Genomic DNA, 14,303 nt, shown 5'->3' with positions numbered 1-14,303 from the left:
CTTCAGGTACGTCCTCGGCCCCTGTACCCTGCTTTCCTCAACGCCGAGCGGGGATGTCGACACAGGTGACATCATCCCACCCGCCTCCTGGGGCATCTGAGGACGGGGCGCCCTTGGAACGCAAAGGTTGGAGCGGGGGTGCTGCCTTCTCCCCCAGATTGAGGTGCAGTGACTTGGGGCGCCCCGTGAATTCTCTAGCTGCCTTTCCGGCCAGGGCCTGGAGCATCAGGGCCAGAGGAGAGCCAGAGACGGCTCCCTCTGCACCCCCAGGGCTCGGGGAGACCCAGGGGTGCTGTATGGCACCAGTGGTGGGGCTCGGGGCCCCAGTGAGATCTCCTCACTGAACAGGCTCCCCCGCCCTGCGCCAGGCACGGCCACCCCTCGGGGGTGTCTGGGTGCCCGTCCCGTGGGGAGGGCTGTGCAGGGATCCCGATGGCACGTCCGGTACCTGAGCACTCGGTCCGAGGCCTGGCTGGACTTGGACACGTCACAGCCCTGGTGCTTCTCCTGGGCCTTGGCCAGTTTCTCTGCTGCAGCAATAGGGCATCCGGAAAGGCTGCAAAGACAGGGGTCTAAGCGTCCTCCGCAGCGCCCCTCATTGACCCCATCAGCTCCTCCCTCCCTCCCTCTCACAGCATCAGGCTCCTGAGCCTTGGGGATGGAGTGAACCAGGAAGGGGCTTCGCATGTTTGCCCCCTAGCTCCAGCAGACATGCTAATGGCCGCGTCACGTCAGCAAATGCACAGCCCCTTTCAAGGATGACAAAACAGAGGCAGAATCCTTCAGGGGACACAGAATCTTAGACACGGCGTCCGCTCTGGGATGCTTGCTGGGGAACTGACCACTGGGTAGGGTGGGTTTCTGAAAACCCTGACTGCAGGGCTCTCTGGCACTTGCTGACCTCAGCACGGTGGACACAGGCTGACCAGCCCGGCTGTCTCCTCCCCAGAAAGATACCCAGAAGGGGGAGGAAGGGAGAAAGATCTCGATGCTCCTGTAAAATGTTTTCTGAACCTAAGTATTTACAGGAAGAGACAGAAGGGTGCTCTTCTGTGTTTGAGCTGATTTTTCGTGAAACCCTGGTGTCTGCTGTGTGCGTCTCTGCTCAGAGAGCAGAGGCTTCACCCACGTACACAGAGAGTCCGGAATCGGTGTGATTCTGGTGAGGATTCCGAGGAGCTGATGCTGTCAGCCCTGCAATCAGGCATCACGGGCTGATCCAGCCATCACATCATGGTCCTCCAGAGGACGCCCAGGAACGTCGCCGAGGGGTACAGGTTTGTGACCTCGCTCGTTATAAACTTAGCACAAGTACTCGCTCATTATAAACTTAGCACAAGTACTCGCTCGTTATAAACTTAGCACAAGTACTCACTCATTATAAACTTAGCACAAGTACTCGCTCATTATAAACTTAGCACAAGTACTCACTCATTATAAACTTAGCACAAGTACTCGCTCATTATAAACTTAGCACAAGCAACCGAGTTCACCAGACATGCGACAATGATAGTGAAGCTCGAAACAGCTTCCTGTTCAGATAGAACTCTAGGCAACTTCGTGAAGCTGAGACGGTAGGACAGAAACAACTTGACAGGATTGCTCTCAGGCTATTGGGTAAAAAGGACCTGCTGGGAACTGTATGAGAGGCCACTTGGCAGGAGTTGGGACGAGGCACGAGAGCGAGCGGGGTCTGTGCCGAGCAGAGAGTGGCTCCTCGGGCCCCTTTCCCGGCCTGTCCCCTCACCATCTTCTTTGCACACGTGCTGGTGCCTGCTGACACCCACACGGATGACCGGGGTGCCAGTCAGGGTCACGGGGCTGCCGAGTGAGGTCACACTGTGCTCCGTCTGTGGTCTGCAGCTGCCATCCCATCTGATGGGGACAGGAGGGGACCTCCTGACCCCCGGAAGCTAAGGGAGCGGTTCCTGCCTTCCTTGGAGTCGCTGCAGATGGTTACAGCTCCATCCGGGGTCCGACCTCAAGGAGGACACCTGCCGGGGGACTGTCACTCCATCACGAGCTGGGGAGACACCTGCAGACTCGGGTGTCTAAGCCCTGAGCTTTGCCGGGTGCCCCGGGCTGGCTCAGCTCCCCCTCCTGAGAGGAATGCCCAGGGCCCCGTCCCGAGGGGCTGCGCCCCCTCCGGAGGGCACGGGGAGGGGCTTCCCCGATCGGCTCCCTGCAGCAAGGACGCAGGAGCTCTGCTTACCTTCTGTGCGAGTTCCTGTTGCTGTTGACATGCCCTCGCCCCGTGCAGCCTGGAGTGGGACACTTGAGAACATTTTCATGCATGGCGAGAACTTGGCAAGGAGAGGCAGAGAAAACAGCTCAGCGTTAAAACACAGAGATGGTCCCAGGACAAGAGTATGCAGTCATTCTAACAAAGGCTGGGTTAGTTTACAACAGACAGTCCTACACACATCTGAGATGGACATGGGCAGGGAGACACAGGTAGGAAGAAGGGGAGGTGGTCTCCACCTGACTCTGACCAGCATGCAAAGCAGGATGCGCTGGGCGGGAGTGGGGGCTCGGGCAGCGGGAGCGCAGGGCTGCTCCCACCGGGGCAGGAAACCCGGGTCCCTGCGTGGCCCTCAGGCGCAAGCTCGGGGCGGGGGTCAGCCGTGTCACAGCACGCAGATCGGCAGCCTGTAAACACGCCTCTACCTTGTAAACTCACACAAGGGGGTCGTGGGTGAACAGGCACTGCCAAACCCGAATGTACATACAGAGAGATAGATGATGACTTCTCATCTAGGAACTGGGCATCCTATTCCTGATCATACAAGGATGGAAGAGCTATGCGGGCCCAGGGGAGACCAGGAGGGAGGTGCAGGGCCTGGCCCACAGGGCGGAGCAGGCCACGCTGTCTGGAGAGCCAGCCCGAGCTTCCCCGAGGAGGTCACGGCCCTGGACCAGCGCTCGAGCGTTCCCTTCTGGTCCTCACTGACCGATCGCTGCCCGGGACGGTGGGGTCCGCCAGGGGTGAGCAGCGCTGTGGCTGCCTCCCCCCCGGCCCCCGCCCGGTGGCCCCTGAGCTCTGTGGGACCAGGGCAGCGAGCGTGCTGACCCTCTGTGGCGAGGGTGCCCTGGCACCTGGCGAACGCCGTCCGCACGAGCTCCGTGCGTCACTTGTGCCTACGGTCCCTCTCATCTCGGGGGCCCTCCCTCGCTTCCCCGAAGCCCCTCCGTATCCCCCGACGGGGCCCTGTGCCCCTGCAGCCGTCTGTTCCAGCAGCCCAGGCTCGATCCGTGCGGGGCGGCCGGGGGGCTCACTCTGCCAGGACGTGGCCTGAGCAGGCGTCAGGGTCTCCTCTCTGGGGCGTCACCCTGCCCCCACCACCCGCTGTCTGACCCGCCCGCCTCGGCTCGCTTCTTGGCCCCTCCCTGGCACCTGATCACCTTCCCAGCACTGCTCTCGACCTTCCCCGTGACACGGCTTCCTCTCCTCCTGAGACTGAACCCTCCGAGGGCTGAGTCTCCCTGGAGATGGCACAGGTTCCGCTCCTGCCTGCACGGTGGGCCACTCTCTCCTGCCAACACCCGCTCCGCCCTCCACACCCAGCGTGCCCTGGGATGGGGTCTGTGCTGCCCTGGGTCTGCAGGGGTCTCGGCTTCCTCCAGGGCCCAGTCTCCCTCTCGGGGGTCAGCTCCAGCCTCTCTCGGCAAACTCGCTGCCCTCTGCATCACCTTCTGCCTGACTTTTTTCTCAGGCACCCCCTGCACGTGTAGGCCTCTTGGAAAAACCGCCTTCTGCCCTGTCCTCTGCCCCTGGGGTGTCTCCGCTCCTGCGTCCCCTCCTCTGCCCACCTTCCTACACGCCTGTGTCCAGACCTCCCAGTCTGGGCTCCTGTTCAGCCTCCTCTCTGAGCAGCTTCATCCTAATTTTACTGACGCTGCCCAGAGGACTGACCTCCTACGTGTCTGACCTCGCCCAGGAGTCCCGGCTGGCGGTCCGGCCCTTGGGGACCGTCACACACAGCGTCCGGCTTCAGCTGGAGAAGTCCAGGCCACCGGACTCCCTGCTGGATGCGCCCTGTTCTGGATTCCCCACCTTGGTGATTGGGGGAGGCTCCCGGGCGTCTTCTCAACCTGCCTCCCTTTCTCCTTCTCACATCCTGTCCTGCCAGCCTGTCTCTGGAGCATTCCTTGGACCCGACCCTCTGGCACCACCTCCTTCCTGCCTGGCCTCCCACTGGACCATCACGGCAGCTCTTAGAGAATACCCAGGGCTCCCTCTCAGACAGGACGGCCCGAGCGGCACCCGTGGGGAGCCCGCGGTGGCCCTGGCCCTGATGCCCGCGGCAGCGGCTGGGACTTGCTGGTGAGGTGGGCACACTGCCTCGTGCATGCGGCCGGCCCCCGCCAAGCCGGGCTGGGGGCTCCTGCCTCATGCGGTGCTCCATGAGTCCTCTGTGTCTCTAGCGTGGTGTGTTGAAAGCTGGGGTACAGGCTGCTTTATGGAATTCAGCTGGACAGGAAAGCGGTTAGGGTGTGCTGCCCCGAAAACAGCTAACAGATCAAAAGTGGGAAAGGACACGCTTCTGTGGAGCTTTGACTCTTGGTCATTTCTACGGCAGAGACTCCCGTATGAGTCCATCTTTGGAAATGACCTCCTGGGGGTGCCCGAGAAGGTGACAGTGACTCTGGTTCAGAGCTGAGTCCATGGCACGTGAACAAGGCACACCCAGCCTGACGTGGTGTCGGGGCTCAGAGGAGACTGCCCTAGGTTGACGTGGGGTCGGGGTGCAGGGGAGACTCCCCTAGACTGACACGGGGTCGGGGTGCAGGGGAGACTCCCCTAGACTGACACGGGGTCAGGGTGCAGGGGAGACTCCCCTAGGCTGACACGAGGTCGGGGTGCAGGGGAGACTCCCCTCGGCTGCTCTTGGGGAAACGGGGAGTTGGGAGGATCGCTCAGCCGTTGAGAAGGAACGGATGCTCTACTTTGACATCTCAAAGAAACAGCGCACAGAGAAGCTCCCGGTCCTTCACGCGTCAGCGCGGGGCCCTCCCGCCTTGTTTGTAGATGAGGACGAGTGGCACAGAGCGCAGGTCTCCTGCCCCACGACACGGCCGGTCAGGACTGAACCCAAAGGCCGAGCCCAGGTCTCCATGGAGACAGCTGCGCTCGGGGCTGGGACAGAGGTGGGTTTGGGTCTGAGCTCTGTTCTCTGCTCAGAGGAGCTCAGAAAGTGGCGTGCGTCCTCGGTGCCAGGTGCCGAGCCGATTCCCAGGGGAGGAGGAGGCGCCTGGCCTTCCCGTTCCTCATCTGAAAACAGGGCCAATGCCCCTGCGGGTGTACTGGGGATTGGATGAGTGCGAGCGGGTGCCCGACCCAGGGGTGCTGGGCGGAAGCGGCCGGGGTGAAGCGAGCTGCCTCTGCTCATGTAACACACGGGCGCGGCCTCTCTGCAGTTCGCTGCGGCCACAGCCCTGCACCTTCGCTCGCAGGATGGTTCCGAGAGACACGGCCTTCCCACCGCCAGGGGTCACCTGCAAGCCTGCAGCCACAGCAGCTTCTACAAACATGTCATCTGAAAACACTCAGCTCAACCTGTCCTCTAAGCTGCACAGCTTTTTTGCCCCTCCAAAGCTGGCTGCTGTGACGGGGAAGTCCCCAGAAGGGCCCCTCAACCACCAGCTGGCCACTGCCGCTTCTCCAGCCGGGCGACGAGTGGTCCCCACTAGAAACCACGTCTTACAGGACGAGGGACCCCCACCGCCTTAGACCCCGAATCAGGGGCTGACACAGTCTTTCCTGAAAGCGTGCCTTTTCCCTGAGCCATCAGTTCTAATGGTAGCTTCACAGCTGGCACACTTTATGTGTCGAGAAAAGATGAGCAAAAACGGGGCATCATTTCAGCTCTAAAAGGAAGTTAGTTGTTTTCATAGATGGGTGCATGTTCTCAGAACCTAAGTAGCTCAAACAGATTCGTAAGATCAAATCCAACTCGAGTTAAACCTTAGGATTTTATCGTGTAGAAATGCTGGCACAGTATGAAATAGACACTAAGTAGAATGCAGTTACACATAAATACTGGTTAGCGTGGATGGAGAAGTTCAGCTAACTGGGCAAAAGCTACCTCGGAGTCCCTTTTCTTTGGGGGTCAGAGCTGTGGGGCACGGGGCGGGTGTCTCAGAGTCTATCTAGACTCAGTGCTGCAGTCTGTGGGGAGGAAAGGAGGGAAGTGCCGCGAGCTCGAGATGAAGGCAGGACCAGGCCGTCTGCTCGGGGGCCGTGGCGGGGTGACACTGATGTGGAGCTGGGGTCCGAGGTGGGTGTGCAGGGACCGCACCGAGGGGACGCTACGGTGCGGGGAGCCGGGGTCCTGGCCGAGCTGCCCCTCGGACAAGGAGGACACACCCGTCGGGCGGCACTGACCGGAGATGGAATGGCAGGCGAGGAGGACGCAGAAACGAGGTGCAGGCATGTGCGCGCCAGGGCGCTGGGGAGACACCGACTTACTTTCTGGAGGGACCCTATCTTTGTGCGGGCATCCGGACAGACTGCGGTGATGCGGATAAAGCCCGGTTACGTGGCCCGTTCCATCGCACCCGGGGGTGGGGCACTTGCTCTCTTTCTTTTCTGCTCTCGAGGGATCTAAAAGCGATAACAGGTGTCAAGAGAATGAATTTTTTTTTCAACCAACCGAAGACAAATGTGATTATTTAACAATCTGAAGAGACCTTGATACATAAAGACATAAAGCAGGTGTCGGGGACACACTGTGACATCCTGGGTCATTCTCTGGCTTCAGGTGATGTTTTTTTTTTAACCTTAAACGGTGTAATCATGAATCATATTTTACTTTCGATGCTAAAGAAAAAAGTGCTCTCCCTACCTGAACTCTTGATCAATCGTTTCCCGTGTGTTACATGATAAGTTATTGCTCAAAGAAATCAACATAAATAATGATGAGACAGTGACCTTCTCAGAGAACAAGACATCTCCATAATCCTTCACCAACTGCTTCGTGATATCCAACCAGGAAACATAACGTCTTTTAAGCACTCTGCAGCAGAGGTTCTTACTGAATTCTCTGATTGTATACGCCATTAACTGCACGATTTTACTGGTACTGAAATGTCTTCTCTTGAAACACTGTTCTTAGGACACAAATTCAATGCTTTTCTCAGGACAGACTGAACTCTCAGAAGGCACTGCCAGCAAATGACCGAAATGGTAGGACTCCCACCTGAGAGAGGTGATGGGCAATCAAAGATGTTTCAGAAGCTGCTGCAGCAGTAATTTGTTTTGATCTCTTCGTCTGTGCTTGGAGCCAGAGGAAGGCTTGGACAGCTGTGCAAGCATGCGCCAGACTAAGAGGCGGCGCTTCTGGGCAGCCTGGGGGCGCTGTGGTGCCCGCGGGGCGGACGCCAGATGCCAGAGTGCAGTGACATCGCGAACAAAATTAACCCTAGACCAGAACTGGCCGCAGCTCGGTGACGTGCAGAAAATAACCCCAGAACCTGTTTCTACGAGGAAGCCCAGACCAGAGTCGTGCCAGCGTGTGAAACGCTACTTTTGAACCAGTTTTCAAAACGAGATGCACAGACGGACCGTAGATGGTGACTACCAGAAGCCTGTTTTAGTCTAGTAAAGCATCTAGAAAACAGATGTTTTAGTTTTGGAGGACTCATTTTATATCAAGAAAGAGGATTGGTCTAAAATTTTTAGGACTTTTATAAAATTTTTTCTTAATCATTTATGTAAACTTGAAATAGACATAGGACTCACAGGAATATATATATATACACACACTTTTATGTTTGCATAAAAATCCTTCCTTTCATTGTTTAGCTAACATTTTATTCTCTTAGATGTCTCTTTCAGGTCCTGGGATCTCTTAAACCAGTGAGAGATATGTCCTAGATACAACTCCGGGAGTTGCTGATGGACAGGGAGGCCTGGCGTGCTGCAATGCATGGGGTCGCAAAGAGTCGGACACGACTGAGCGACTGAACTGAACTGAATTTCATAATGCTAGAGGTATAACTGAATGGATGCAAATATAAAATAGCAAGTGCAAGTAACTGTTTCAAAGGAAAATATTATTTAAGATCATATATTAGAGATTTAAAATGATAAACTAGATATAAATGACTTTAAAGGATAAAAACATAAGTTATAACTATTAGGAATCATTAAGTGACTCTTTTCCATGAGTTTGTACTGTTTCCTAACAAATTATACTATGTCACGACCTTGAAAGTGTTCTGAAGCTCAGCGCAGATTTGTATGAACACCGTGCGGCTCCAGCCACTGCAGGTTTGCGGACGCCACGGTGTACTCTCCTCTCGATGCCTGTGTCCTGGGGGAGGGCGGTCACCTCTGCCTTCGGCAACACCCCCACCTCCTTGCTTTCTCCCTTCTCACAACCCCAATTCATCTTGAAAACAAATCTTTGAGCAAAAGCAAAACAACCAAGCAAGCAAAACAGGCCAACAATCTACCCCAAACCTTGCAGTGACATCTAGGAACACCGCATGCTAGGTCTAGCCCTTCCCTCTCTCCCTCTGGAGCAGACACTTGCGGAGAAGGTGGAAAAAGTTTTGTGATGAACTTTTGTTTTAGCTCAAGCTTTTGGAAAGTTACTCGTCTATAATTTAAATAATTTTGAAAAGATTGAGTGTGGATGAGAATTGGTATGCGTGTCCTCTCCATGTTTAATAAAGCAGCAGAGAAGCTAACCATAGATTGTCGATATACACTTGGCCATGCCTGCCAGGCACCTCTGTCCCTGGGATATCCCAGGCAAGAATACTGGAGTGGGCAGACAGTCCCTTCTCAGGGGATCTTCCTGACCCAGGGATGGAACCACGTCTCTGCATTGCAAGCAGATTCTTTACCGTCTGAGCCACCAGGGAAGCCCAGGAGGGCAGAAAGCTTTTTAAAAATAGGAGACCATTTCTCTCTCTCCCCATGTTGGTGTCCTTCCTTGGCTTTATTTATTTGGTTTTGCATTTAACTATGACATCTTCGAAAGAAATTTGGGAGCGACGTGGAACACACTGAGAGGAAGTGGAGGTGTGCTCTGACCAGAGGGGGAGGGTGTGGAAAACCTGGGGAGAGGCTGAAGTCATCAGGAAAGCCCAGTCCCCAACCTTGTCCCCTCTCAGGGAAAAAGGGCATCTCCGTGTGGGGATCTTACTGTTTCTTTCCTTTCTGTCCTTGTTTATTGAGGGGAAACAAGTGACCTGAACTCCACTTCTTCCCCAAAACAACACATAGCAACAGTAACAAAACAAAGAGAGTGGAAATCTTCAGTAAGCTGCTGGGGTGGGAGAAACCGCAGAAGCTGGCGCAGGCGCAGGAAGCCTGGCGTGCATGAGCCCGCAAGGTGGCCTTCACAGCTGGACTCGGGCCTGAAACGCTCTGCAGAAAGCCGTCTCGCCCATCCCTGACCCAGTCCACAGGGAAGGACACCGTTTCTTCCTAAGTGTTCCCTGTCTGCGTGCGTGTTAGACTTAACAGTCGTGTTAGACTCTGTGGCCCCGTGGCCTGTAGGCCACCGGGTTTCTCTGTCCGTGGGGTTCTCCAGGCAAGAACACGAGTGCGCTCCCACCCCGGGGATCGAGCCTGCGTCCCTCATGTCGCCTGTATTAGCATGTGGGTTCTTTACCACTAGTGCCACCTGGGATTCTCAGATACCAAACTACGGATTTCTAAGAGACTGTGTTCATTATCAACACACTCGCTGCATCTCCAGGTCTTGCAACACCCAAAGCAAGCCTGATGGTCCCCTGAGCTCCATGTCACAGTCTTTAGGAGGGGACCCTTCTTCACAAGCTGCACTTCACAGGGTCTGGCCTACACCTGCCTTACTGAAACGGCCGTCAGTGCCCAAGCACCTGGCACGTGCAGGGCCCGGCAGGCCTCTGGCTGAGGTCTGTTTCCAGTGGAGTTTGGTTAAAGAAAAGCCCAATGCCCCCCTGGGGGTGCATGCCCATCGAGAGGAGAATACAGACCTGCGTCCGCGCAGAAAAAGTAGGTTCTGATTGTGTGACGTTCCCTAGCAACTGATTTCCAAAGCAAAATCTGAACCTCATTATAAGGAAGCAATATTCAGAAGGGATAGGAGAGCACACAAGACAGAAGGACTTTTTGGCACAACTAGGGAAGAGTTTAGGGGATCACCCATTTCATTCTTGAAGCTGCTGCTTCTCACTTGGTTCTGAAAGAGTCTTGAAACTGAAATATTCACAAGGAACTACACGAGGTCAAATTATAATCCACTTCATACAGAAAGCGAACATGGCTGTTACTGGAAAGCTGACGTCGACTGTTCAGGCTGGAAATATACACCTACACGTATTAGGTGTAGTGACCATATGTGTATATGGCTAAATGCATAGACCCATGCAGATACGCACCCACATATCTCACAACTGGAAACCTAGCTGGAGCTCTGGCAGAGGATGGTTTTGAGTGTCTCCTGATAAAGCAAGCACCATGACTGTTTCCACGGTGGCTGGGAACAGGGAGGGGTGGGCACGCCAGAAGGATGACTACTGGTCTCCGCTGGGGACACTGACCGTCACTGACCAGCTACTTTAAGTGGAGTCACTGCCCCCTCCTCACACTAGTGGTCATTCCGCTGCTACCGTGCAGTTTCTAGCAGGGACGTTTTCCAGGGGGGAGGCTTCATCAGTAACTATCACTGGATGATAACTTCATAAATCAAGGACTTCCCTGGTGGCTCAGATGGTAAAGCGTCGGCTTATAAGGCAGGAGGCCCGGGTTCAAACTCTGGGTAGGGGAGATCTCCTGGAGAAGGCAATGGCACCCCACTCCAGTACTCTTGCCTGGAAAATCCCATGGATGGAGGAGCCTGGTAGGCTACAGTCCATGGGGTCACAAAGAGTTGGACACGACTGACTTCACTTTCACAAATCATGATGCCACCTACTCAATGCAATTTGAAATGCACGCTTCACTCCCCTTGGCTGTCACGTAAACCCTTGCCACTTCGCACAGCCTGTGGCTCACCTGCGAGAAAACAGGCTCACCCTAACATTCTCTATCACGTGATGGGCATGCGCTCTCACCCTGGATCTCCAAGACATGCGTCTTCCCCTGAAATATCATGTTATTAAGCTGCTTTGTGCGTTTTTCAGACAGATATCTTATTTGCTCTTTGGAGACATAACCGTGAGGCCTAATTCTGGAATCGCCTGCGAGAAGCATGCATGGTGATTGCCTCCTTGAGCAGCAGCCTACGCCTGACAGCTTTCGCCCTAGCTCCCGCTTCCACGAGGCCACTTACGTGAGGTAGAAATATTACCTTTACCATAGCATGGCTTTTTGACATGGCTGTCAGCGGACTTAGGCTTCCTCTCCTCCCCAGGGAGCGGCCGCGGGGACTGGTCCTCGAAGGACCGCAGACTGTCCCTGCGGCCTGCCTCCAGCGCCATCCTCTCCCTCATGGCCTTGGCCCTCTCGGTCTCCAGGGCGATGGCTTTCTCCAGGAGGGTCAGGTTGCCCTTGGTCATGTCGAACACCTCCTCCGACCGGTCGGAGGTCACGGAGGCGGCGTCGTCGTCGCGCTCGCGGTACCCGCCGTCCTCCTTGGCGCAGCTGGAGAACGTTCTGGGCCGGGGGCTCAGCTGCTCCTCCAGCCGCATCAGGTTCATCATGTCGGAGTAGCTGCGGTCCGGCGTCCGGCCCGGGAAGTCGTCCTCCGGGCGGCCGTGCGCGCGCGGGCCGGCGCCGGGCGGGGGCGGCCGCTCCTGGGGGCTGCCCTCGCTCAGCTTGCGCGCCAGGTCGAAGCACTGGTTGCGGAGACACTCCAGGCTGCTCAGGCACACCTCCTCGTCGCTCTCCTCCACCAGCTTGTCCGCCAGCCCGTTGTTGGCCGGCTTGCCCAGCATCCCGTAGCTCAAGGTCCGGCCGTCGGGCGGCGCCAGCGCGTCCGCATAGGCGCGGTCGCCCGGGTGGTCCCCCAGCACGGCGCCGTGGCCCTGGGCCAGCAGCTTCAGGGAGTCCACCGTCTCCCTGACCACGTCGCTGTCGAGGTCCAGGCTGAGCTCGCCCTTGCGGCTGGGGGCCTCCGTCTTGTCGCCGTCGTCCTCCAGGCTGTGCGAGGTGCTGCTGTTCATCTCGGACTCGGTGCGCGCGCGGTACGCCGCGTCCTCCGCGATCTTGCCGAGGTTCAGCAGCGACTTGGCCACCAGCTCGTCGTAGTTGTCGTACTCGTCGTTGTTGTTGTCGTCCTTGTCCGCGTCCTGCAGCGCGCGCGCGCCGTGGCAGCCCAGCTGGTGGTCTTCTGCAGAGAGAGCAGACAGGACGCAGGAGAGAACAAGAGGGAAAGCGGCTAGACCGAGTGGCTGCAACGGCGCGGAAGGCAAGCTCGGGGCGCGCCCGTCGGGGACCTGGAGTCCCCCTGCAGGGCCGCAGGCGGAAGGGACATTACACGGGGCGTGTGCTCAGGGCACCGGGCGCTGGGTACGCCTGCTACAGACTAGGGGCTCCCAGAACTGACAGACAAGCGCTGGATAGGGCAAACAGTCTTGTTGCTGCGTAGTTGCTAAGTCCTGGCTGACTCTCTGCTACCCCATGGACTGCAGCCCGCCAGGCTCCTCTGTCCATGAGATTCTCCAGGCAAGAACACTGGAGTGGGCTGCCACTTCCTCCTCCGGGGATCTTCCCGACCCCGGGATCGAGTTCCCATCTCCTGCATTGGCAGGTGGGTTCTTTACCACTGAGCCACCTGGGAAGCCTAAATATAATTTTAAAGTATTACTTTTTCATCACTTCCAAATTTTAAGCATTGCTTCTAAAATTGGATTTCTCTACTTACTGCCTGACCGCGTGCATAATAATGACATCCATCGTACGACTAGGCTTTCTAAGAGTTTGTGAACTTGTTGTCACCTTGTAAGCAGATGTTCACAGCAATTGCTTTTAAATTGCTTTCACAGAGATGCTTGGGCAGCACAGAAGAAAGCCCAAGGTTCTGGTGGGTCCTGCCAGGATGCCGACATCCCGACATTGGTGGGTTCTGCGCCAACACCGACCCTGGGCAGTCAGTACCAAGAGCACATGCTGGGGCTGAGAGTGGCTTTAAATTTTCTACCTTAGAGCCAGTTTATCAAGATACACTGTGAAGCAACAAGCCCCAGCTAAACTTAGAAGGAACTCTGGTTCACTGTATCTCAGCGGGCTGGAGAGGGTGGACGGGGAGAAGTTCACAGCAGCCAGACGCCCATTAAATGCAGGAGTGCGGTGAGTTGGCGCCAATGACACACCACCCAGCGCCTGCTGCGGTTGCCCTGCACCGCGGCAAGCCCGGGGAGAGCTGGCAGAGACACCATGCCCGTGCACCGTGTGGGCTGGCGCATAGAACGTGTGGGTAAATGTCATGGCCACACTCAAAAGAATTCGGGAATACTCATTTTAAAAGGACCATGTTAAAAATTACACTCACCCCTGTATTTGATGGTGTCACCACCCACTGGACCTGAGTGTGAGCAAGCTCTGGGAGTTGGTGATGGACAGGGAAGCCTGGTGTGCCGCAGTCCATGGGGTCGCAAAGAGTCGGACACGACTGAGTGACTGAACTGAACTGAACCCCTGTATTTCATCTGAAACATATTCTAACTCTAAAGGGATATTTATAGAGTATGCATCGTTTCCCCTCATGCTATGCGATCACTACCACACATATTGCAAATTATAGATAATACTAAATGGATTTGCAAATGGATTCCCCCGCCCATTTCAGGTTGGATTTGGTTAACTGCCTGCCATTTTCAAATATACTCCTTGTATCTATGATTAAACAAACCAGAGTAAGAAGAATGTTAAAAGTGTATTAGTGAGGAAATGAGGCGTATTGATTGGTAGAATATCCTGGGTGATTCAGAGCTGAGTCAGGGGGCCCAAGTGTTTTCTTTATGGATTCTGTGCTGTCTCCTTAGAAAAGGTTTTTGTTGGTGAACGGGGTCGGACACCAACACATTAGTAACAGGAAACAACATCCCTGCTGGCCCACACGTGGAACCAACACATTTTTGAAATTTAACATCTCTCTAAACATCAGCAAATCAAATTTCTCACATATTAGTCAGAGAGTGTCATTAATTGCATGAAATAAATGTTGTCACTGCTTTGGATAATTTCTGGGAGTCAATAGCCTGAGAAGGAGCATACATGTTTTCCCAAAGAGCGGCAAAAGGACAACAAAACCAGTGAACACATCAGAAATACCGAGGACGCGTTCACCTAAGAGTATATCACTCACAGCCAGGGGGAGGCGCTCAAAACCACAAGGCCACCCTCTGTGTCCTCAAGGCCGCTG

General features: G+C 55.6%; 1 protein-coding gene across 8 annotated transcripts in view; it reads right to left on the bottom strand.

Moving 5' to 3' along the window:
* Positions 1-14,303, bottom strand: part of MYT1L (myelin transcription factor 1 like) — a 167,481-nt gene that overhangs the window by 82,931 nt on the left and 70,247 nt on the right. For 4 of the 8 annotated variants that reach the window (XM_018052729.1, XM_018052732.1, XM_018052730.1 and 1 more), the window contains exons 7-10: positions 11,289-12,269; positions 6,470-6,604; positions 2,213-2,303; positions 449-556 (exon numbers count right to left, since the gene is read on the bottom strand). In XM_018052729.1, the coding sequence (XP_017908218.1) occupies positions 449-556; positions 2,213-2,303; positions 6,470-6,604; positions 11,289-12,269 (1,315 nt within the window). The remainder of the gene's footprint in view (positions 1-448; positions 557-2,212; positions 2,304-6,469; positions 6,605-11,288; positions 12,270-14,303) is intronic. The other 4 variants (XM_018052731.1, XM_018052736.1, XM_018052735.1 and 1 more) reach the window with 1 other exon arrangement.

The sequence above is a fragment of the Capra hircus genome, chromosome 8 (genome assembly GCF_001704415.2).
Source record: "Capra hircus breed San Clemente chromosome 8, ASM170441v1, whole genome shotgun sequence".
NCBI classification, from domain to species: domain Eukaryota; kingdom Metazoa; phylum Chordata; class Mammalia; order Artiodactyla; family Bovidae; genus Capra; species Capra hircus.
The sequence above is the reverse complement of the archived record's forward strand: the minus strand, read 5'-3'. Positions and strand labels throughout refer to the sequence as shown.